This window comes from Bactrocera latifrons, unplaced genomic scaffold (genome assembly GCF_001853355.1).
Source record: "Bactrocera latifrons isolate USDA-ARS-PBARC rearing strain unplaced genomic scaffold, ASM185335v1 scaffold_141, whole genome shotgun sequence".
In the NCBI taxonomy this organism is placed as follows: Eukaryota; Metazoa; Arthropoda; class Insecta; order Diptera; family Tephritidae; genus Bactrocera; species Bactrocera latifrons.
The window spans coordinates 392996-419814 of NW_017534864.1; the positions used below are offsets into that span (position 1 = coordinate 392996).

The following is a 26819-nucleotide window of genomic DNA, read 5'->3' on the forward strand; positions in this document are numbered from 1 at the left end:
TATGACCATTTTAAGCTTTAGCATTAATATTTTTTATTTGTGTAAAAAAAATATTTTGATATGCTAAATATACATCTTTTGAAATGGATAGAATAAAACCATAAAATTTATTAATTTTATAACAATTAAACGTGCCGTAATTTAATAGAACTAAGTGTATGTAAACTTTATTGGTCCACCGTATGTATGTTTGTTTTAAAAACATATGTTTTTAAAGTAAACTAATACTAATATTTATTAATAAAGGATCAAGCTATTTATTTTATAAAGAGTTTTGCTTATGAGTTTAAATAAATTACCCAGCATTTTACTAAGATCCGCATTGTGAAGATCTGGATTTTCATCGGCTAATTTCTTTCGCTCGATTTTCGCCCACACCATGAAGGCGTTCATTGGTCGACGTATTCGGGTCTCTTTGGCACATTTTGCGGCACTAACGCCAGTGCGAAATTTCGCATCGTTCACTTTCTGTTGTCTTTCCAAGTACGAGCAGTTTACGCTGCAAATGTCGTCCTTATAATCTGTATAGTTCCATACTGGGGTTTCCGTTCCCGTTGTACAGTCTTCGGTTTCGTGCACTGGTACATTTACGGTCAGCATGTTGGGATGACTAAGAAATTTGTTTAACATGACTTGATTATTTGTGAGTAGGGGTAAATTCGAATTCAACAGAGGCGACGTATTGGCTAGAAATGGCGAAGTATACGCCGTACTCGCTTCGCTTTGTGGTAAATTTCGATCAATTATTTCCGTTTCATATTGGGATTGATGTATGGCCGGTGAATGGAGACTTGGTGAAGAATGTTCACTATCATGTCGGACACTGTACGAATCACTACTAGCGATTACTATGTTTTGCTCTTGCAGATCGTGTGCTAGACTGTATTCGGGTAAACGTGACATGAATGGCTGATACTTTTTATGGCTGAGAAAAGAAAAAGAATGGTTGAAGAAAAATTTCATCAGTGCAATTGGCATTTAATAACTACGAAATGATATGGCATACTTAATATATTTTATTACAGTTACACTCTCATTCTCATAACTAATATAAATTGTATTGGTATATACATAAATACATATGTATATGTATGTATGTACAAATAGCTATTCTTATTATATACCAATCAGGTGCAAGAAAGCACGTCAATGGAGAAGACGTATTCTATGGATATGCGAAATTTTTGAAAATCAAAAGCCACATCTAATCTGAAATTTCAAATTAAAAAATATTTCTCTTTGCATATTTCGATATTATATTTGTTATATTATATATAGCTTGAAAGGGCTATATTAAGTTTTCTAAGATGTTTGTAAGAAAGAAACTTTGCAGACCCTATAAAATATATACATTATTGGGAGAAAGGGAGTGCTACTTTGATTTATTTTGACTAAGATGTTTTCAAAAAATAATCTCAAGTAAAAGTAAAATATTGACGTTTCTCAACTAGTTGCCCCTTAAGCATCAATAAATAAAACTCAGACAACAACAAAAGAATTTATAGTTTAAGAGTTAGCTGAGAAACTAAAACTGAAAACTAAAGCACCGCTAGCAAGTAACGAAGGACTCAGTTCAGATGAAACCAAACATCTTATACTCTTGCAATAACTTGCAAGGATCAAAATAAAGAAAACGCTTTAAGGTATAAGCGTCAGTCTCAGATGATCGAAATGCAAGCAATTTTATATATACATATACTATATAACTCATACACTGACAGACACACATAATTTTTTAGAAAAACGAAAATTATCGTACTACCCTAGGTAGCGGTGTAATCCTCACTTACTTATCTAATATAATATGGGAGTTGTAGTACCGACCCGATTTTATCTATTTTCCCAATACCACATACTATTAACATGCCACATACTAAAAAATCCAATTTTATAGAGTAAAGTCAGAGTTCGAAAATCCTGATATTAATATATAGGGGCTACGTCAAGTTTTCGGTCAAATTTATCTGTTTAAGGTACAAATATACATAGTTATGGGTGAAACACGCTCTCCCATTTCCATTCAGTTGTGATGATATGTGAGTATATTTTCCGATGTATGCGGTACAAAGTCACAAGTTCGAAAATCTTTTTATTAGCTATACGGGGTCACAGGAAAGTATTGACCCGATTGATCCCATTTTTGACATACCGACATACCATTGTCAGAGGAGGACGTCACCTATTGTCCGATATTTTCAATTAAAAGTCAAAGTCAATAATTGCAACATAGGGCTTGAACAGTTTTTTTGTTTTTGGATTTGAACAATTTTTAATCATAAGGTGACGTACTCCAAAGGCATTATTTGAGTAAAGTTGTATCACCTTATATCACGTGTTAGCGCGTGAAATGAGCTTTCCAAAAAGGTATAGCATGACCCGATGCGACGAATAAAACTAGAACTAAGCGCTCTCAGCGCAAACTAGCGAAAATACCGCAAGACTTTTTTGACAACCTAATAATAATTGCTTCTTGATTTGCGTACTAGAAAGTTCTATTTGGGAAGTGGGCGTAGTTGTTGTCCGATTTCGATACATAAGAATATAAGAAGAAGGAGGCATACAAAATTTGGTCGAAATCGGTTTTGCTGGGTCCCGATATATGGGATTTCCCTAAAAAGTGGGTGGTGTCACGCCCAACCTCAAATTTCATATAGAATCCCATAAGTGCCTCTCACATTTTCTCGGAGATACAATTTAATGTCTCTGGCGTACTTAGTTATTGATTTATTGCGCTATTAGCAGTTGTTACCAGTACCGTTCGACTGAGAATAAAATTGTATTCCAGAATGCTTCAGTCGAAATATGAGTCTGTCCTCCATAGTTTTTGTTAAAATAAAAGGCTTTCTAGCTAGACGCCGATAGACCTTCCTGTTCTCAATAGCACGTCTGCTAATTATTCGTGCATTAACTGGAAATCAAAAATGTTCCTGTATTTGATTTAAAGAGACTGTAGGATCAATTTGGATAACCATTTTGATCTCTTCATGTAGTTTTTCGCTGTCTTTTTCAGATGTGCCGAGTAAGTACACTGCCAGTTAATTGAAGTTTACTTATTAATCGCCACACTACTGATATACTATATTCACAGAAGATTTTTCACTAATTTTATGTTGAGATAAGCCGTTTTGCTAATCACTTATTATTATATTTCTAAAGTATTTCTGGCCATTTTTGATTCCTAAACTCTAAATCGCAACTGAACAGTGACGCCGTCAACAATCTCTTAAATAATTTCTAAATAACTTTGTAACCTTCAACCGAAAAACGTACTTTTACAGTCGCGTGATGATATTATTCTTAAAAAAATTAAGGTGTGTTTTAGTTTTATGAATAATTAACTTGTCCTAAATATATATGTTATATTTTTAATTATATTTTTATTTAGACAAAAAACAAGCAAAGTAGGAGGTACTTTAATTTTGTCCAATACTGTACATACATATATGAGGTGTGTTCAAAAAGTATAGCGAATTTTGAATTTTCGCGGGTTACGTATATTCCAATTTCGAATGTCGAATTTTTTGTGGCGTTATGTTGGTACTCAAATCTCTCACTTATGCCGACAAGCTCGGCCATTTTGGATGTTCATTTAATTGTTGACAGCTGCTTTGCTTGCACGTGTTTTGGATCGTCTTCGATTTTTACCTATTCAAAAAAATGRATCAAAGAACCTGTATCAAATTTTGTATGAAAAACGAAATTAAGTGCGCGGATGCATTCCGAATGTTGACTGTGGCATACGGAGAAGCTACCTTGGACCAAAGCAACGTTTATCGGTCTTACAAAAAGTTCTCAGAAGGCCGAGAAGATGTGACAAAAATTGGCTTTTGCACCACTATAACGCCCCTGCTCACACATGCTTGCTTATGCGCGACCTTTTGGTCAAAAACAATACACTAATGATGCCGCAGCCACCGTACTCCCCCGATCTGACCCCCTGTGACTTTTTCTTGTTCCCTAAACTGAAGAGGCCCATGAAGGGACGACGTTACGCTTCTCTTGACGAGATAAAGACGGCATCGAAGGAGGAGCTGAAGAAGATAAATTTGGCATAAGTGTATAATATCTCATGGGGATTACTTTGAAGGGGACAAAATAGATATTCATGAGTAAATAAATAATTTTTGAAAAAACACAAAATTCGCGATACTTTTTGGACACACCTCGTATATGGTAAATAATCTTCATGACAAGCTGATGCCTATTTGTATTGTATTGAAAATCGTGCCTCATCACACCACAGGCATTTCCACAAATCACCATTGAACAAACACTTAAAAAGCGACATACAGAACTAATCACTAAGTTAAGATATAGAACTGGAATGTAGCACAGACGAGGACGGGCGTGGCCCCGCTGTCCCAATTGAGATACAATAACTGAATTCGCTAGGGACAAATCTCTTAAGCACACATACCGTCATGATGATAACCTCTCCCACTCCAAATATAACGGTATTGTTAAAAACTACTAAAAGTAATAAGGGGCTGTAAGGTTCAAATTGGGCAATGGTCATGGCACCAGACACTTTTAAGTAAAATCTCATATCTCGGGACTTGCTTGACCGATTTAAACCAAATTTGGTAAATAACACTCTGAAAATAGCACATAAAGTATGCCATCTAATGATCAAAAATTGTCCACATCGAATCAAAACTGTTCAAGATCTTATGTCCCGAATATGTGGACCCCAATGTGTGAGACACATAATAGAAATTTAGCGATGATCCTTTCCTGACAACGGTACTTCCCTTAGCCCCCATATACCTAATATAAATTTTTAGAACTTCTGTCTGATATATACGCACGTATCGGTCAATATGTGAGTTCACTCAATGAAAATGAGACAGCGTGTTTTACTTATTACAGTGTATCTTTGTATCTAAAAAGCAAAACATATGTAAGTAGATAAAGTCGATTCAATGCTACCCCCATCATCCATATACTACAATAATTTTTGTCACCTGTTTGTAACTAAAATTATCGAGTTGGGTATAGGGTTATGAAATCCGAGTGACTGTTTGTCTGTCTGTCCATTCGTCAGAAACATAAAATTTTACACCTAAAGCATAATAGATGGCTTCATACATACAAATTTATGGAAAACCGAAATCTAGCGAACTGCCCTACCGATTACAACCGAATTCGGAAGATATCATATTTCGGACATTCCCATGGCGTAGCCAGTCCACTTTTTATACAACGAATCGTTGCGAATGTGGTACAAAACCTTCAAAGACGGTCGAGAGATCAGGAAAGTGTTAGAGAGATGGCAAGAGAGCTCGACATCTCTGGCGAGTCCGCTTGATTGATTTTGGTGGATATTTTGGGTATGAAAAGCGTTTTTGCACGACTCGTTCCGATAAAAACCCCTCTCTGAATCCGTCCCTGCATATACGTCATATGAAGACTATCGAACTTTAGGTTGACTTAATTCCGGATATATCAGTTAATATGTACATTGTCTTTATGAAACTCAAAGAGTCTCTTTTCAATAACAGTGTGCTCAAATCGAATGCATACTTCCCATAACACCCTTATATACTTACATATAATATAAGCATTTTCTAACATCCGGTTGTTAGTGATTGAAAGTTTGTAAGATACTTAGCAAAATAAGTCAACGTATAATATTGGGTATGCAGAAAATGTGTACAATTGGTCCACAAATTACTTCAGCTTTCATATACGACATGATTTCCGTTATTATAGGTTACTTCAAGCGGAATATGTCGATCAATGTGTGCCTTATCTTCAAAAATAAATAGGTGAAACCATGTTCTCAAGCATAACTGAGTAGCGTCAAAAGTCAATGCAATCAGTCTAGATCTTCCTCTAGCCCTGCATAATGGTTTCCGACTTTTCTCCTGACATTAAACTGTTTATGACGGTCAATACGTGTGATATTTTAATGAAATTATGGGGTCAGTAGGGTAACCTTTTTTCAATTTAAATTTTTTTTTGCATTTTCTGTTCTCTTATACCCTTAGAATTAATGTAGAAACCCGCTTTACCATTGGAAGGTTTCGAAAAAGGCCCAAAAATAATAATACCGCTCGACGTTCGAAGCGCTCGGAGTGCACACCTCAAACTTTAAACGCGTTTTTCTCAAAACACACTTTTTTTATACTGGCGGACATGATTCCGGTCGAACCACTCAACCGATTTGCTTAATTTCTAAATGTTCACAAAACGTCTGGCTATCGTCCCTACTAGATTCATAATTTTTTATAATTTATTGACAATGTTATGACAAAATTTATGTAAAAAAACATGGGAAAAAACAAAAAACGTTAATTACTTTTTCATTTATCAACATTTTTTCATAATTGATGTAGGGACGATAACCATTCACTTACTTTTTAAGAATAAATTGGGTTTTTGTGTTTCAGATGATCCAAACATGAGATCATTTCCGCTATTAAAAAACCCATCTCATTCACCCAGCCATTTCTCCAACAGATGTCATCAAAAAATCCCAAAATAATTTATTTATATACTCTACGATATACCTCATGGTATGTGAGAAAAGGTCTGTTGTAAAATAAAAATTTCTATGAATAAAAAAAAAATGTAAAAAAACAGGCCAGATTACCCTACTGACTCCTTAAGTGGACAATTTTTATTAAAAATTATTTGATTTAGCGATGAATATGAATGAATATTTGTCTAATTTCCCTAATGTGGTAAATCCCGATCTTCTAGTTGACGTTTTTGGCATTAACTCAAATGTATATGATTGTAAGTAAAATATAGTACTAATACTAAGTGCGTCTATGACCTGTAATTTCTTGTATTCTTTCTTGAGAAATGTTTTCTATAAAGTTGACGTGTTTTATACACGTAATTGTATAATTAGTATCATAAAAGTGTATACAAATTTTACTTTAGTTATATTGCAAGAAGCAACAGATATCACAAATATGTTGGTAATTGATATTAATTCATTTAAACAGAAACAGCAGATTTTCCAAAACCTTTGGCTATGCATACTTTAATGTGTTTCGAACACATGGAAGGCCCACTGTGTTGCTAGTTCAGTTGGATGAAGTTGAAGGCACAGTCACCATTGAACAAAAATGTCCCCATAAAATGGACACTAGTAGCCCAGCAACAATCGTGGGCATCGGTAAAGCGTTGAGCAAACAAGACTATCGATTTATAAGTCGGCGAAATATATTCAAAACAGATATATTGACAGTATCCTTTAAATCTTACAAAGGAGGGTAGAAAAAAGAGAAACAACAACGCCACTCGCAAAGCTGCTACCACACCATGGCGGCACTGTCGCTTTGCCTTCTGTCATGCTTGCCGCTGCTGCGACAATATTACCCCACAAACTTCATGCATAAGAGGAGACGGTGCCGGCTTGGTCGAGGCCTTGGTGTCGATAGTGAGGACGGTAACGGTGGCGGCATCAACGGTAGTGTGGCATTTGCTGTGTGGATGTGCCCCATGAATTTCATTCTTCGGTAGACATAAATGTAAATTGGGCGCGTGCAGCTATTGTATTATCAAAGAAGGCCGCGTCGCTGCCCCACTGCATGCCAACGGCCGTCAGGCGCGCAGACATGGAGGCCAAAATCCAACAGCCTGCAGCCAGCAGCCAGCAGCCAGACGACCAACAGCCAACAGACCGCCGGTCGGACGGACGCGTGGACGTACATAAAGTTGGAAGCAACAAGCGTAGAGCTGAAAGCTCCGAACTGTGAGCTACGATATCATAAGCGGCTGAATAGCGAAGTCTTTTAGAAGATGCGACACATCGACACATTTCGAAGTAATTCACCTTCCGAGAATTTGGCAAATAAAATATATTCCACTCCAGTTTGGCAGTTCGGCAGCAGCTCGACAACCCGCAGTAGCCACTTGAATGTGAAACAGTGGAACGACAACTGCAATTGCGAATGAGAATGCAGCTCCCCTTAAATATCACTCACCTCCGCCCTTACCCCTTTGAGGCGGCTAGCCAGATGTCAGTGGGGAAAATGTTCTGCTCCATTTATCGTTGTTTGATTTTCCCTTTTCATGCAAAAATAAGTACACAACAAAAAACACAATGACATGTATATGAGCGCAACCTAAATGTGGAATATGTGTGCATATGCGTATGGGCGTGTGTGTGTCGTTTTTTCCTTCGTATATCACATGTGCGCCAAGAGAATAGTAGGGCCGAAAGAAATGCATAAGCTTAGCCATCAATTAGCCTAATTGAATATTTCACAGCAACACCGCATTTTGCCCTTCTGCGTTGAGTAACTTTAAATAAATCGTTATAAACGAGCGGCTAGCCATTCTGTGCTCGTATGGGCAAACTGTCGTGTAGCGCTCCAAAGACGCGGCATGCGAGTTATTCGCAACGCTCACCGTTCGGCCGGAGACAATTGAGACCGGATAATTTATGGGGTCGACTAGCTAAGACAACTGTTATATTTTGTGAAAGCAGCATAGAAATCTCCACCGCTTCTGCCAGTTTTAGTAGGCTCCTTAATCGGGAACGTACACGTACACACATATGCATTGTATATACAGTGGAAACGCTATATAATGAAACTAAAAGGACAGAGAAGACCTACACATGTATAACGACCAATATTCGGGGAATAACTAGGTACTTCAACAGTAATTTGTTTTATAAAACATCGTGATTTCATTAAATACATACAATACTCATAACAATTTACAAAGCGCCCTCTAATTTTTATGTTTATACTTCAGCATGTATCATCTCAAGTTTGGCATCGTAGATTGGTGTAATCGGACAATTGCCACGTCCTCAAAACGCTGTTAATCGAAAACGTATAAAGTGTCATAACTAAGACGTAAAAAAAAGATAAAGAATTCAAATTTGGCACAATAAATCACATAAAGGTTTTGGCTCAAATTGGCTCAGAAGAACTCTTCTTACGATGGTGTGAAAGTAGGAGAAATCGGCTAATGAACCTGCTCACACCCATATAACGATTTTGTKTATTTATTTAAAAGAGAAATAATTATAAATAACCGTTCCACTTATAGATATAAAGCACTGGCTGCCCGGTTTTGTATAAAAATAATAAAAGAGCGATACAACAATAACTAAATTTGTCTAAAGCATTAAATTTTACATTTGAGGTGGTGCGAAAAAGCTTTATAGGAGCCGCTGTCAAATTTGAACGATGGGCATGGCACCATCCACATTTAGATGAAAACCCATATGTCAGAATCTACTTTACCGATTTAAACCAAATTACTTACAAATTGAGTTCAAATTAATATAACGGAATAAAAATCTGGACCAAAACTTTTCAAAGTGGAGCCGAAACTTGTCAAGCCCCTATGGCCTGAATAGAGAACCCCAGTGTCTATAGTTCACTTTTTGCCGAAAATATCGGTACATGTGAGATATACTATAATTCAAATTCGGAGAGAAGATTTTCCTGACGATATTTCGTTTGAATGTCAAAAAAGGGTTAAATCGGGTCAATACTCCCCTTACCCCCACATAAATAAGACTTTCGAACTTGTGATTGATTTGTACTCCATATATTGGCCATTATGTGAGTTATCTCCATTAAAATAATAGAGCGGGGGAAAACTTGACCTTATAAATAATCCGTACAAAATAAGAAAAACGTGTAAAAAAAATTTCATTTTAGTTGCAAATCTATCTATTCGTAAGATGAGAATTTACATGGTATTATATATGTACATATGTATAGTATGTATTACTGTTAAAAGGGACATTCTGGGAATGGTAAAATAACAATAAGCTTCAAATTTAAATCCAAGTTGAGGGAATGTTCTTCTAGTTCAGTCGATAGTTTCAAACTATTATTAAGATAACGTGCTCTAAAAAGAAGATGAAGTTACATCTGGAATTTAGAGTTTATTGCAAAAAAGTACATAATTGAAATGTAAAACCGTGTAAAAAAAGGTAAATAAGAGGTGTACAAAACACGGTGTAAAAGCCGAGATCAAGTGCCGCATATAGCTTCCGTGAAAGATCGGTGTTAAACCTTATTCATTTAATGAGTTATCTTCATGAAGTTTGGCAAAAGGTACTGCTTAAAGCAAGAATGAAATTTCCGAAAAAATTATTCAGTTCGGGTGCTATAAGATATGGCTGCCATACAAACTGAATAATCAAAATAGCTGTAAGGAATTTTTTATATTTGTATGTGAAGGATATTAGCTGTAAAGCTTCGGATCAACCCAATTGTTACTTATATTAGATAGAAAATTCAAATCTCGCTGTTACCTACTTTAAAAAATAATTCGTTTCATTGATTTGGTAGAAAAAAAAGCCTCTCATAACTAAAAAGAAGTCACGTGACATTTGCAGTTCCTCAGGTCCAAACTATTTTCGCGGTAAGATCACCCATGAGATTTCAACTTTGTCAAGGTTGCAAGGTTCTGTGATACCGCCTTAAATTAACAGTCTATTTATTCACCAGGTCTTTTTTAAATACAAGGTCAGTTTTTTTTTTAAATATAAAGTCATTATTTAAATAAGGTTATATGTCAACTTCATTTTATTATTATAAAAAAAGCAAGTTGAGACTTTCTTCTCCCATACAATGTAAAGATATGTAATTTTTGTCCAAGGCGAGTTTTACTAAACATTTTCGGTAAAAAGAAATTCTAAATGCAGATTCTTCGTAACCGAAGATAATTAAAGGAGCCGTTTGTAATAATAGACTCACAAAAACGATAATTATTATATTGCACACCCACAATGGTTGTTAATCAACCACAATCTGACCAAATTTTCCTGAATTGACAATAAAAAACAAATATTTTAATACAAATCTTTATTACCGCTTTAAAATAGGAACCAAATTTCCATACTCTTGTAAGTCTCAGTTGGGAATGCCTTCAGTGCTTTCGGTTAATGAAATTACAGGGACCCAAATCCCAAAGACCCAAAAAGCTAGTCACAATAATGTTAGAATGTGGCGGGCTACTATCGTGATGAGCTACATCCTGGTAATTGAAGAAACTGACGGCCATTGAGCGCCATTCGTTAGATTGTTATAAGCACAATAATTTCGTAGTCAGTTGTCAAGTTCTCTTTGTGATTTTTTAGTCGACGTTGTTTTTGCAAATTATTCAGGCCTTTTGGTGCTCGTACTTGACAAGCTTCACTCCTAAAATATATTAACCAAAATGTGTTAAAAATCGCAAAACTAACCGTGCGATTCTGTACTGTGATACAGTATCAAGTCTCTAAATTTGGTAGAGACAATTTTTGAGACTTGAGACGATTTTGCTATTCTGTAAGTGACAGTCCCAAAATCTATTACATTTAATAATTCAGGGATGCTTTTAAACTTGAATGAAAATAAATGTATCGATAATAAAAATTAAATTTTCTATAACATAGTCAAAAAACATAATTATCAATAAAAATAAAAATATATGTTGACTTTGTTTCATAATATTAACGAAATTAATTTATTTTTAACCTTTTTGTGTTTGAGTTGCTTACAAAATATAAAAAAACGAAAATCGATTAATATCTATGGTGATCTCTATTCACTATATTCAAAATGGCAGTCAAGAGTTCTTTTTGGTTTTGTGACTTGCTAACTACCAGGTCTCAAATTTGAGGCAATATTTTGAGACTAAAGCTAGAGACTGTTTAGTGAATAATAACTAGTCACAAATTGAGATTTTACCACAAAATGTCTCAAATAGAGATTAGAGACTGCTTACAGAATCCCGCTATAATTGCCCACTTCCTCTAGCAGCCAGATATATTAATACCTACAAATAAACCTAGCAGGATACATAGGTGATTTTATGGAACTATAATTAGCCTCCCATACGGGAACTGTCATTTTCAGAGGAGAACTGAATTGTTTAGGTGTACTTTCTCTACGCAATCATTACTTTCAATCGTTGTCTGAATCTCATAGTACCAGACGCTACATTTTTAAAATAATACAGTCTTCATTTATTGGTAGAAAACTTCTGTCTGGACGTATGTGCCCCAATAGGTTCGATAGGATAGGGTTAAAGTATTTTCGAGCATAACAACAATGTGGCCCCAAACTGTACATTCCTCAGACCTAATATACTCGTAATAACTGATTATAATAATCATAGTTACTTTAGTCAACTTTTTATCAGTGAAACTGTATACAGCAATGATTTATAATTTAGGATATATATACTCTTGCAAAATAGTGTATAATAGCTTTGCTCTGCTAATAGTTTTATTTGACATCTTTTGATGATAACAATTTTGCAAATTTTAGCAAAATTAAGTGAACATTTAATCTTGGACAAACTACATATATTTTGGTGGCGAAAATGACCGAATCAGCATTCATCTTCTTCTTTATGCTGAATATATATATCAATCTATGAATTACTTATGGAGGATGGAGTCAGGTAAAAAAGTTTACGCAAGTGAGGAAAATTCTCTGAGCGCCATTCACTCAAGAAACTCACGACTTCCGACCTAAAGCAAATTATTCTCTTGATAGGCAAAGAATATCCGTTTGAAGGCGAGCTAAAGTGAGAAGGCGAACCATCTCTCACTAGTCATGTCCGCTGGATTTGGGTTCCGCTACGTAAAAAACGAACCCAATGTGTAAACTGACGTTGAGCAACACCAAAAACTCTGTCAGGATCGCGAAGAAGATCTCCGAGCCTTTCGTTACCAAACGAGTTTTCAGAAAAGGCGGCTCCCTATCGTGCGACTTCTTCAATCTACTGCTGGAGAAAATATTGGAGCTGCAGAAATAAACCGAGAAGGTACAATCTTATATAAGCGTGTACAGCTGCTGGATTATGCTGACGATATTGACATCATTGGCCTTAATAACCGTGCCGTTAGTTCTGCTCTCTCCAGAATGGATAAGGCAGCGAAGCAAATAGTATGATAGTAAACGAGGGCAAGAGAAAATATCTCTTGTCATCAAACAAAGAGTCGTGGCATTCGAGATTAGGGTCCAACGTCACTTTTGACAGTCATACCTTCGAAGTCGTAGAAAATTTCGTATATCTTGGAACCAGTATAAACACCACCAAAAATGTCAGCCTGGAAATCGAACGCAAAATAACTCTTGCCAACAGATGCTACTTCAGACTGAGTAGGCAATGAAGAAGTAAAGTTTTCTCTCGACGAGGAAAGACCAAACTCTATAAGTCACTCATTGTTCCCGTCCTGCTATATGGTGCTGTTGTAAACTCGGCTATAACGGCGTAAATGGTGTCTACGCCAAAAAAGAAGAAGATAACATATTAAAAAAACAAGCGTAGAATTATGCATATTTGAGTTTATTACATATAAACGCAATATTCAGTACTCTATGCTTAATACAGTGTGCCTCGATTTTCCATATTTTAATGAAATATGTATAGTGAACATACATACATATATATTTATAGTACAGGTATATTGAGCACAATATGGTGTATCCTGTGCCGGATTAGCCACGTAGCAAGAGTAGCAAATACTACGGGCCCCGCGCTCCAACTAACCGTAATTGAAAAAATATCGATTTAGATGGAGCGTAAAATATATTTGCATGCTTTAAATGCGAATCGCTTAATCTATGCTCCACTTAGACCTTCCACCTGAAAATCAAAAACTCGATTTCGTCACCTTAAATCTTAAAAATAAGTAGACATTTTACGAACTTCTTCACTTTAATGTTCTAATGTTTAATTATAGATATTACGAGTATACTCGATATATTTAGACTAGTATCTATACTAGGTACATTTCTACCCTTCAAGCGTTCTACCCTTTCTTGAGTGAGCGTGGCATTAATATCAAAGATTGTCGTGGGCAAAGTATTATAATGTCAGCACCATAAATGGGATATACATCGGCTTACAAGCCCGAATTAAGAAAATAAATAAGTATGCAGAATACATTTCCTGCCTTGCACATTCATTAAATTTGGCTGCTAAGTGCGCTGCAGACTGCTGTACAGAAGCATTACTTTTCTTCGATTTCATAGAAAACTTCTATAAACTTGTTTCCGCTTCTACTGAGCTGATGCTACGAAGGTACTTTTATGTGATTTTAGCACTATTAAGCAAGTATGCTTACGGACTACTTTTAACGATGAATAAGTTAGAAACGGGAATAATRACAATTACGTGGAACAAAGTCCTAGAACGCTTACAAGCGACTAGTGCTTCGACTGATCAAGACCTTAATAAAGGGATACGCCCTTTATGAATCATTATATGGCTACATCCAATGCGATCCACTTTTTCAGATATTGAGGTAAGAGTCAAAGATCTGATCTATTGTGAAGGATAGCAGTAACAGACATCACGACGAATCTAGCGAAATACGAAATAAACGTATGAAAGTATATCATAAAATAACTAGTATTTTTGAAGTATTTCGGCAGCTAAAATCTCTAACAAAAGAACAGATTATGGAAAAATCCTCTAGTATAATAATAATAATACCCAACGATTACCCTCCTCCCGCCCAACCGACGCGAGGGGCGCAATCCGCGAACGAGCGGAATTAGGAGAGTCATAAAAGGCAAGGGAGTTTTAAGCGTTGCGATCTTAAGCTGCTCAGCTACAGAAACAAAAATTTCAACAGCTAAAACTAAGAATTAGATTAAAGTTTATAATTTTTAAATGTTACTTGTTAAGAGTAGATAAAATAATTTTTTTAATGGTAAAGAGTGAATCGGTTAGATCAAATGTGCTGGAATGAGAATTGAAATCGTGACATATACGGCGGAATGGTTCGTTTAACTCGAAATTTGTTCTAGAAAATTTTAAAAGTAAAGGTCTAAGCTGCCTGGTAGAGCGAGCGGGAATGTTAAAATTAATATCAGACAAGAGAGATGGGCCACAGACTGACCCATTGATGAGTTTTTTAAGAAATATTATACCAAGCATTTCCCTACCACTAGCGAGTGTAGGGAGATTTATAAACTTTAAACGGCTAGTGTAAGGGGGAAGAATTAAATTGGAATCCCAATGCAAATGATTTAAGGCAAAAAGTAAACATTGTTTTTGAACCGACTCTATTTTCTCAGAATGAACTTGATAACAAGGGTTCCCTATCACGGAAGCATACTCTAATATGGGCCTCACCAAAGATGTAAAAAGAATTTGGTATGGTTAGTGCTTACGATGATGATTTGGAGGACAGCCTAGGCGGCGAATTAGTGCAGTTCGCAGAGCTGCTGAAAACAGATGTGGCTACTGTTATTGACAGCAAGAAACAGGAGCCTCTGGAACAGCAATATTATAAACTTTTATTAAATAATTCTTTAGAATCGTGTTTACCAAACTTAGAAATTGCTTTGCGAATTTACTTATCTCTCATGAAAATTAATTGCAGTGGCGAACGTTCTTTTTCAAAATTAAAACGTATTAACAATGAATTAAGGAACACGATAGGCAAAGAACGTATTAATCATTACACTTTGTTGAATATAAATCATGGCTTGCTTAAAGAAGTCGATATTGAAAGTATTATCTCTAAATTTGCCCATATTTGTTTTATTTAGTACTCTAAACTTGAGACCCTATAGCAAACCATGGGCCCCTTGACAGAATTTGCTACAGGCCCCGCGCTAATTTAATCCGGCACAGGGTGTACTGCTGAAAATGAAGGCCTTGATTATGGCCCAGCTGCATATCCATAGTCCATGATCTACAATCATACAGTTTTTTACCCACCAAATACTAGATATGTGAGGAATATTAGTAACTTTATGTAAGGACGTTAAGTAACAAAATGTGAATACATGGCAAGGTTAGATGAAATCGATCAATGCCTTTCTTAATTTCGACTAAAATATTAAGATACTACACTACTCCACTTGTTTTTAAAGTAGATATTTTGAGAGTTATGTAAGTAATCTTAATACAATTTTCTCGGAGCATTTGTTTCATATTTTTTGTTTTCTAAGGCATTATTTAGGTCCATTCGTTAGGTAATATACCATATAAACATGATCGTCATAAAAAGCAGTTTCTTAACAAAATATAATATAATTTAAAAATTGAATTCTAATTAAAAATAGTGTACAAACTCATTTAAACGACAAAAATGAATCGTCGACACTGTCATTCTGTCTATTTGTTCATCTTTTCATTATCCTAAGTGAACATCCACAAATTTCCTCTAAGCAAATGATATTAATTTAATTAGCAATTACTTGAAAATATAAAACCAGGCTAAGTTCGAATGCAGTCGAACATTTTATACTCTCACTATTTGCAAGTGTCAAAGCCGAGTAAACATTTACAGGTTGGACTGGATATTATAAAATGTTGCATATGAAATGCTCTTTATACCCTAAACAGGATATATTAAATTTGCCGAGATGATTGTGACGTCCAAAGTATCTATATAAATGAGCTGTACGTCCGTCAGTCTGTCTGTATGTACGCGATTTAGTTTCTCATTTTTTGAGAAATTCGCTCTGAAATTTTTCTCCCAAACTTTTCTCATCATTGGAACGGCCTACCTGTATATTGGACAACTAAAACTTTTAGCTCCTATACAAACTGAACAATCGCAACCAGGGGCTTTTATGGAATACTTTTTCATTTAAAAAGATATTTTTATGAAATTTTGTATGAGTTATTGTCCAGGGCAACGATGTAATCTCCGAACAAAGTGTTCAGATCGAGCCACCATAGTACGTAGCTGTCTTACAAAATGACCGATTCTTGTAAGGAAGCTTTTGTATTTGTAAAGGGTGTTATGGCTTCAGTGCAACCGAAGTTAACGTTTTTTCTGTAGAATAATTAGCTACTTAGATCCAACTAGGCATTTATAACACAAGTAAATTGGAGGACTGAGTCATGTGTAGAAGTTGATTTTTCTTTCGCTACTCGGTTATAACCACGTAAGCGGTGTCTACGCCAATAAAGTCGAAGAATAATAGAAAAAAATAGTTTTCTGTACTTAAGCTTCATAATAATAATAATGTATTAGATATATGTATGTACATGTAGTAAGAAACAGGCTAAATATTCCCAAAATGCCTTATTTTACCAATTAAATAATTTACATACGAGAGCTTGATTATGATCATAGTTGTTATGTAAGCTATGTAGTGAACCGATATCGGCGGTTCCGAGAAATTATGAAAAAACGGGTGCAACATTTCAGAGCGGCATTTAAAAACTGATTGAATACAGACATTGCTAAATGAACTCATCTCCTCACTCTTATCCCATATACATATGTATATATTTTATAGGGTGTTACAAACTTCGTGACAAACTTAATATACCTTCTCTAAGGTATGTACTATATATAATAAGAATAATACGAAGCCATATTTCATTAATAACCTTTTGGAGGTATTCTCAAATCCCAAATATCATATAGAAGCTTTGAAATAATTATAAGTTCATTTCTGTACTGCAGGTCACACCGAACTTTCCTATAGTAATTGATATATATTCTGAAGTTTCCACAAACGTGTTTTAAAATAAATTACGATTCCATTAACTAAAATGCAACCTCATTAGAAATGCACATAAATTCATAGGTAAACAAACACTATCATAATTCAAAGTTATTCAACTTTAATTTAAATACTGATTATTTATTTACTCTGGCTAATTAATATTTAATATATATGTATGTATGTATGTATGTTAGAAATGGAGAAAAATTAAATTCGTTTTTAATTAAACAACGCTTTACAATAATAGTCAGCTTTTTTATTACTTCTATGCAATCAGTAGAAGGTTCAGTCCAGACCTCTACCCAGTTATTTATTACATAGTGTCAAAATTTGGTTTGTTTTGACTTAAGTATATTGTATTCAATACCTTATTAATACATATAACGGGTGATCCAAGTAGAGGTACTTTTCTCAATTGCCTTTTTTGACAGATAAGTGGTGTCAAGCTGTCTATTAGTTTTGTTCAGTATTGTTTTGCATTTCATCATAGAAAGACTTGCTCCTGAAAAACGTTTACAAATCGTTTAACTTTATTACGAAAAGTCACGGTCTGTAAATATTGTGTTTCACTCAAATTATGGTAAACATCATCGGTCTACTGAGCATACTATTCGCAACAGTATCACTCATCCTGAGTCCCAGTATTCCCCAGCGTTTTCGAGCCAAATTTTGTTCCGCTATGATCCCCATTTCTGGCTCAAGACATTTGATTTCAATAAGACTGCGTCACTTTCCATACATCGCATCAATTAATGGATTTATTGAGAGAACATTTCAGTGAACAAATGATTTCAGGTTTTGAGCCGTTCGACTGGTCGTGTGATATCACACCCTTAGACTTTTCTGTGGGGATATGTAAAGCCTAAAGTAAATACATTAGGACAATCCTGCTTCGATTCAGGCCTTGGATCAAAACATCACACGTGTCATTCACCAGTTAACAGTCGAAATGCTCGAACGAGTCATCGATAAATTGGACTCAATGTTGGATCATCATATACCAAAGAATGTTCTTTCAAATGATAATAAACATTCCCCATTAAATTTGAATTTTCCGTGTTTTTTCTTTAAAAAAGTAGAGAACCTCGAAATGCATCACCCAGTGTTTTGGTCTATAAAACCAATCATCTCTGATGTCCGGAGTAATAAAACACCAGAACTTAATTATTCTTATGTCAAATTTTCCTTAATTTTGAGATCAAATAAGTTCGTAATATTTTTTTATTTTTTCGTAAAACAATGTTCATAAAATTACACTCATAGAGCTGGATAATACTCTGGAATTAGAGACTGAATAATATATTGTGTTCAAATTATATAAATAAATATCCATCGTTTATATGTACATATACATATATGTACATAAGAAGAATATATGCATTTCTATACTACAGAATTAATATTAATGATAACCATCGAGTTTGTCACCATTTAGTTCATCAATAAGCACTATATAAATGGTTCAAATGCCATTTACATATTAAATAGTGGAGCTATTTTCAGACATGAGGTGGGTGTGTCCAGCGTGCAATAAGCAAGGCAATGCCGCAGCACAGCATCCAGCGATAGTTGCAGTTCATTGGCTGCATCTGCTTAATGGTAAATTGGTGCGCTCTCGGAGCTGAGGCTCGTTCGCTCGTTGGCTCATTTGTTCGTTGCTGACGTGTGCTAAAGTGCGCGCATGACCGTTTCACAAGAAACCAGTCTGGCGTTAATATACAGATCTGTATGTGCACATATACATACTCGTGCGCGCTGTGCGGCCGCCATAGCTTGCTGTTACTGTTTTATCATGCGGTTTACGGCTTAGAGAACAACAAAACCACTCGGTATTCAAGCAACCAGGTGTGATATGCTTAAATAACTTGACGCCGTCTTATCGGCAAATGACCAATAAGCATAGCCGTCTTTTGTATTCAGAGTGGATTGCTGTGTTTTTACTGACGCTTAGCGTTTGAATGTATATGTACTTCGAATATACATATGCATGTGTATCCATATAAAGATATGCATATAGAGATATACATATGCATGGTAATGAGAGCGAGTGATACACTTTTTTAGCTGAGGTCAGCGATGAGCAACAATCAAAGCAGTGATACAACTCTTCAATGCTGATGTTCGTACGAGGGACTGTTAGCTTAGGATTTAAACATGTGCATATGTTTGTATGCCAATGACGCCTTAATAAGTGTAAAAATATCTAAACTATGTATATGCATACACTTAGTTTATATGTATATCATAAGCTGTGCATTCATATATTCTATACAGTTTATATGGATGTATGTGTGTTTTCTTAAACATAATTAACTTATTTTGGTCTCTCTTATTTCATTGTCTGTCGGAATTTGTTAGCCTTGTTGTTTCGACCTAATTCTCACAGCTTGCGTGGTAGCGTGGCCCAATACTAATGCCTCTACCTTACCAACCTGAATTGCAGTCTCTTCAATTGAAAATCTAAGTATATTCATATGGATATACATACATAGGTATTTACAAAGTTAAACTAAATATGTATGTATACTTAGGTATGTATGTGATCTGTTCTTAAAGTTCTGTATATAGTATGTATGTACAGACATATATATGTATATGATGTATACAAAATTAATAAATAGAAGAAACATACATACAGACATATATACTTCATTTAGATACGTATGTATGCATACCAGTTTAGTTGAAAAGTCGCAATTGTTAATACTGAAACAAATGGTGAACCGTTTTTTGTTTATTGTACTTTTCTACTTAGATACATTTATTAATGAAAACATCTCGTTTAATTGCCAGCATAACAGATGTACATACATATCTACTAGAATAATATTAGTACGGAAGAAAGTATTGCAACGACAATATTTTCAACAAATCAAATATAGAATTTAAGTCAACCAGACTTTTATTGAATGGGCACTCGAACATATGACAGGTATGAAAATTAATATTTTGGATATTGTGTATAGGATTTCGTAAGTAATGTAAGAATATATTTTGACCATTTCTGGCATTGTAAAGACACCTATTGTATAGGTTCATCTGTGATATGCTACAAAACTTAAACTTGTTAAAACTAATATAGAGAAAAGAGACAGCTGCAGTTTTTCAAAAGTGTGTTTGGCCGATTAAAGATACCAAATTTTATATTATAAAAAAATTGGCTAAGTATTCGACATGCCTTATTTGACGAAATTGTGATTGGGTTGTTATAATATTATGTTTTTAGCTTATGAACCTAACTGCAAAACAACTAAATTCGGCTCTAGGAAACTTCCATATTCTCACAATTTTCAGAGATTATAGGCCGGAAATATTCTCAGAGGTTGGTAATTCTTAATAGTTAACAAATATGGATCTAAGTTCCATTTATCTAATTTTGGTACCAGGGTCTGGTACCAGGTCCTCATATTCGGTAACTGAGGCTTGAATAGTTATAGACCGATTTCCTTTTTTTGCCAAGAGGTGGAAAACCTTAAATTCACTATTTGCGCAAAAGCTGAAAATTTAGTAGCTTGATGTTAAAAATGTATAATAACGGTTTAGTATACATAGAATTACTACTGATATGGCAAAAATTTGAGAAATTGTAAATGATTCATATGTCACTTTTCACCTGACACCAACCCTTCGGGTAGATTATTATATTCAAATTAGTAATGCAAGTTATCCCATTATGCTCTACATTTACTTTAGAATTCAGTTAAATGAAATTTATTGTTGCATATGCTCATATACATTGCACTGATAATTTTCTGGTAAATTATTTTGGTACTTAGTTTTGCATTATTTCGAGCTTAGCTTTTTGAGGGTTGAAGTTTTCTAATTTTTATTTAACTAATAAAACTACTCTATTAACCAGTGAAACCAGTTAGAACGGTGGTTCTTTTTGTTAATCCGATTTGCTATTCCGTGGTGAATATTAAATTTAAAACAAAAAAGAAACTTGCACATAAAAAAATTGGTTTTTATTTTTTATGAAAACTTTTATAATAGATATTCATGAATTAAATTGAATCCCAATTTTGGTAACGGCATAAGTGTTTTGAATTCATCTTTTGTAGGTTTCTAATTGCCGAATAGCGATTAATTTAAGAGAAAACTTATTCTAAGTTGATCAGGAATTAAGTCTGAATCACATCTTGAAAACTGAAACTGAAAAAAACAAAAATCACTTGTTTTTAGCAAATTTGGTTCATATAACTTTAGTGGCTTGTGAGGATATGTACATTTAATCTACTAAGCATTTTTACACTAATCGAGATAGATATAGGGTTATAACTAAAATTAAGGGATAATCCTTCTCTTATAATGGTATATCGGTATGTAAAAAATAGGTTGAATTGGACCATTACTTTCCTTAGCCTCCGTATAAAGATTTTCGAACTTCGATGTGACTCTGTACCGCATATATTGGCCAATATGTGAGTTATCCCTATGAAATTAGAGAGCGTGTTTTATTCATAACAGTGTATCTTTGTACCTAAAATAGATAAATTTGAGCGAAAACTTGGCCTAGCCCTTATATAACTAATATCTGGATTTGCGAATATCCGGCTGACCTTACTCTATATGATTGGTTTTACACCTTAAAGTATGTTCCTGGATTTGATTCTTGCAAGTTGCAAGAGTATAAAATGTTCAGTTGCACCCGAAAGTAGCTGTTCCTTACTTGTTACATAATTAAGTATTTAGTAATTTTCAAACTATTATGTCTCTTTTTGCTACGATTCGTCCTTTTGTCAAAAGGTCAGGCGTTCCAAAATAAAAAAAAACTAGTTGATTGAATAAATTTATGTTCCAAAGGTTTTGAATAGAGTCCACTTTCATTGTTTGAGAGATATGGTATACTTCGGTAAATTATTATTTCAAATTAAATCATTTGGTTTCTTATTATATGTACATCTATACTTGTATGACCACTGTTGATCAAATCTAAAGAAACAGCCTATTGAACACAGAAATTAGATACAAATACTTCACTTATATTACTTGTATATACATATACATATTATAATAAAACGAGGTTATTCTATATTTCTTCTGATTTTGAAATATTCATCTAAAAAATGACAAAGAATCGAAAATTCTATGATCAAAACTGCGCACAAATACGTTTCTCATGTTATTGAATTTCTTATATTGTTCATAAATTTATCAGAAAGTAAAACAATTTTTCGAATTCTGAACTATCCAATAATTTGAGCATTGATAAATTCTTTATTTTGCTGTTTTTTTTTAATTTTCTAGTTCAAATTTTCGATTATTATCGCTTAGTTTTGATAGACCAAAAAGAAGTATTGCTGCCGACAAAAACTACTTTCGCAGTCATTTACTAAACGGTTTTCAAATTCTGATTAATACTCTAATAAAACTTTCAATATAAAATCCGAAATGCTCTACACTAAGACGTGTTCGGGAGATTCCCCTTTAATTGTCCAATTGTGTTTGCATATTTTATATTTAATTGATATTGATTTAGAAGTTAGTTAGGTTAGTCTGATAAGTTAAAAACCCCCGCATTTAGCAGTGTTGGTCCCTTGTCATAGGATGCCTGTGCTGGACACGAGTTTCAACAGACTATGTATCCTCACTAACGATCCCTCTTCCAGTGCCCTACACCATGGAGCTCCCAATTGCTTCATTGTTTCCATGATATCTTGCTCTTTGTGAAGCCTTCTCAAATTTAGTTAATTTTATTTAAAATAAGTAAGGAAGCTGCTTTTGCAGCTGGCAAAAATCGAAGCCCGGGAAATTGCTATTGGTGCTGGTAAAATTTTATATGAAATTATGGGAGTTGGGGTAGTATCGAGCCGATTTTGTATACTTTACGTACTATTAATATGCCACGTACTACTAAAATGCTCTCTAGGTTTCAATAAGGTGCCTCACCAAACTATGTCTCTTCTTCTTTACTGACGTAGACACCGCTTACGCGATTATAGCCGCGTTAAGAACAGTGCGTCAGTCTTTTATCTGTTCGCTACGTGGAGCCAATTGGATATTCCAAGCGAAGCTGGGTCCTTCTCCACTTGATCCTTCCAGCGGAGTGGAGGTCTTTCTGTTCCTCTGCTTCCCCCGTCGGGTACTTCGTCGAATACTTTTAAAGCTGGAGTGTTTTCGTCCATCCGAACAACATGACCTAGCCAGCATAGCCGATATTCGCCGTGGCCAATGCCAATGCGCGACTTATAGAGTTTGGCTTTTGTTCGTAGAGGGAGGATTTTACTTATCAATTGCCTACTCAATCCGAAGTAGCACCTGTTGGCAAGAGCTATCCTGCGTTGGATGTCACCAAACTATGTACTACAAGTATATATAGAATAAAGTTAGCCCGATTGGTAATATAGGGGATAGGTCCAGCTTTCACCTGTTTTATCCATTTTAGATTAAAAGATACATTGTTATTAGTAAAATACGCTATCTCATTTTCATTGGTATATCTCACATATTAGACGATATATATGTATATGCGGCATAAAGTTATCCGAAAGTTCAATAATCCTTTTATTAAAGTCTATTTAGATAATTTTTTGTCATAAGGTGGCATACTTCAAAGGTACTATTCGCGCAAAGTTTTATTTCGATATATTTATTGTATTGATTTATATACTGGAAAGGAAAGAAACACTTAGAAAATATTCGTGGTTGTAGCCCGATTTGCGCCATTTGAGCACTCTAACATAGCAATATTGGAAAAATCTTATGTACCGAATTAAATAGAAATCGGTCGGGCACGTCGCGAGTTACGTGATTTCACTTGAAAGTGGGTTGTGCCATGCCCGTCGTCCATTTTGCATCGCTCATCTATAACGCCTTCTTATCTCATCTTAAATTTAAAATTTAGTGTATCGACGCATTTTTATTTCTGATTTATGACACTTTTAGTGTTTGTTACCAAAACCCTTAAACGGGCTGTGGACGTGGCTGGTTAAAGGAAGCTATTTTGTGCGATTTTACGTGTGGAATATATATACATAAAACTAATTAGAGACCGAGACCACAGCCACTTCTCACTGACTTTCATATCACAACTGAATCCATTAATTTGATTCATTTTGCCAAATTTGAGTTCTGGCTTAATTATAGCACTTAATAAATTTTCGATTAATGGCGTTTTTTGGGCATCGCAGTGGTCCCATTACGCCCATCTACGAACTCTTCCTCTGTAGCAAATGTTGCCAGAGTATAAATATTAAAAGGCTTCTTCCGTTTTAGGAAACTTTAATTTTACTCCTATATAAAAAACTTCAGTGAAATTTTCAGACTTTGATTTGCAAATAGTTTTCTAATATTTTTACCGTTCGCATTAATTTAGTTACTAAAAACTATTTCTTATGAAATTAAAAGTATCACTTCATGTTTATAATATGCTTTGACAAATGGTCATTCAAACTCTTCAAGGTCTTGCTGTGAAATAATGATTATACATAAATTTATGCTAATCTGAATAGGATCAAATAGCAACTCTGCCGTAGAATTTCGCTCAGATTTGCTCTTCAAGTAGCCACTGGTGAATCTATTAGTTTTTACGTTTAGCATAAAAAATTAAATACAAACAAACTAGTATGCAGATATACATACATATAGAATTTTTTGCTGTCTTATGTACGTACTTAATGGAAGCGTAAACATGTAAAACTGTGGGCAAATTTTGATACACACGACTAGCAACTTTTTTGTGTTTACTTATATAAAGATATGTGTTATATACTCACACAAGGGAAAATACACAAAAACCGACATTATAAAAGATTTCCACACAAATACACATACATACATATGTATATAACGTGTATTTAGGTATATGAAATTCCTAATGTAAATGCCAATTAAAGATGGTACATACATACATATACTGACTTACATATGGATACCCATAAATCTGTGATTGTATGCACAGGTTTCCAAATTCACATATTTGCGAGTGAACTTTTTACTATATTTGTACATACATACACATACATACACATACCATACATATGCAAATATATACATACATATGTATGTACATACAAATGTATGATTATCACAACTACATTTTCATTCATTATAGCTATTATCTCAAAGATATGTATCTACTACTACTTTTCAGTTGGGTGTAATTAAACAAAAAATGCCATGGGAAAAATGTAAATATTACTTGTAATTTGTTAGCAGATGATGTGGTTGTTCGTGATCATATGAGGGTTCCATTTTACTACTACGTCTTGAACGCTCTTGAAGGGACGGCAAAAGCTGCGGTGGCGTTGTATGCGGTGTTTGTGTTGTTGGTGACGGTGAGGGCGACGGTGGCGGTGCTGGAGCGGACGTTGTTGGCCGTGTTGTTGTAAGTGCTGGCGTCAGTTTTTACTTTAACAACGGCTTTATACGCAACGCCGGGGGTTTTTATCGCTGACGGTCTAGTAAATGTGTTCGTTCCTGTGAAGGTGGCAATCGCAACAACGGCAACTTGTTGTATTTGAGTTGGTATTTGTTTGCTTTTATGTGTAAGTGATTGGGCCAGAAACATTTTGTTTAATGCTGCATTATTCCGTTAGGTTTCCCTCACTATTCACTGTCTATCTGACTCTGCCTGTGTTGATGGAGCTGTTGCTGATGCTACGTTTCATTGTTGCTACTAGCTATGTTGGTTGGCAGCGGCAACAAGTGGTTTCGGTGCCCGTACTAAATGTTGCAGTCTTAATGGCGTTCGCTGTTGTGGTTCTCGTACACACACTAGTATATATACATACATATATCCTGATACTCACATAAACACATACACACATACAGTTAGAGTTAGATTATTTGCAATGCAGTACCCTAAAGAAGCGACGTGCTCTAGTTTGACTGCAATTTCCATTTATTACCATCGGCACATCCAAACGGCTAAAATACGGGAACGCTTATGCATTTACGTATCAGCATATGTATGTATATACAAATATTTACACACTTGTTATATGTACCGCTTAAATTTGGACCGCGTTCACTTAAAAATGTATGTACATAAAGAAGAAACGGCTTTTAGTTCAACAATTTACTAATTGTACGCTAATGCATAGTTGTGATTAAATACAAATGCACTTGTCACATTTCTCATTTCTCATTTGAAGATGCGTTTTAAACGGAGCTTTGTGACGGCTTTTCGCAAACATATGTACTGTACATATACATACATACATATTTATATACATACATATATTGATTTAATACTTTCTCTCACTTGTGCTAACTTACATACATATATATATGTATGTACGTCAGTTCTGCTATTATACTTTTACATGTGAATATAGAAATGTGCATACATTATCTATTAATTATTGAAAAATATCACATTAAAGAATTTTGAATTTATATGTAGTTAAATATACAGTGAAACCTCTCACAACCGGACACTGACCCGCTGGTCGAATAAAAATTCGACTAAAA

At 34.8% G+C, this 26819-nt stretch overlaps 1 protein-coding gene across 1 annotated transcript in view; it reads right to left on the minus strand.

Moving 5' to 3' along the window:
* LOC108965514 (putative transcription factor SOX-15) overlaps positions 1-26529 on the minus strand; it is a 33053-nt gene extending 6524 nt beyond the window's left edge. Inside the window, exons 1-2 of the mRNA XM_018927989.1 lie at positions 25546-26529; positions 300-925 (exon numbers count right to left, since the gene is read on the minus strand). Of these exons, the coding sequence (XP_018783534.1) occupies positions 300-925; positions 25546-25598 (679 nt within the window). The 5' untranslated portion in view covers positions 25599-26529. The remainder of the gene's footprint in view (positions 1-299; positions 926-25545) is intronic.
* Between the last annotated feature and the right edge of the window lie 290 nt (positions 26530-26819).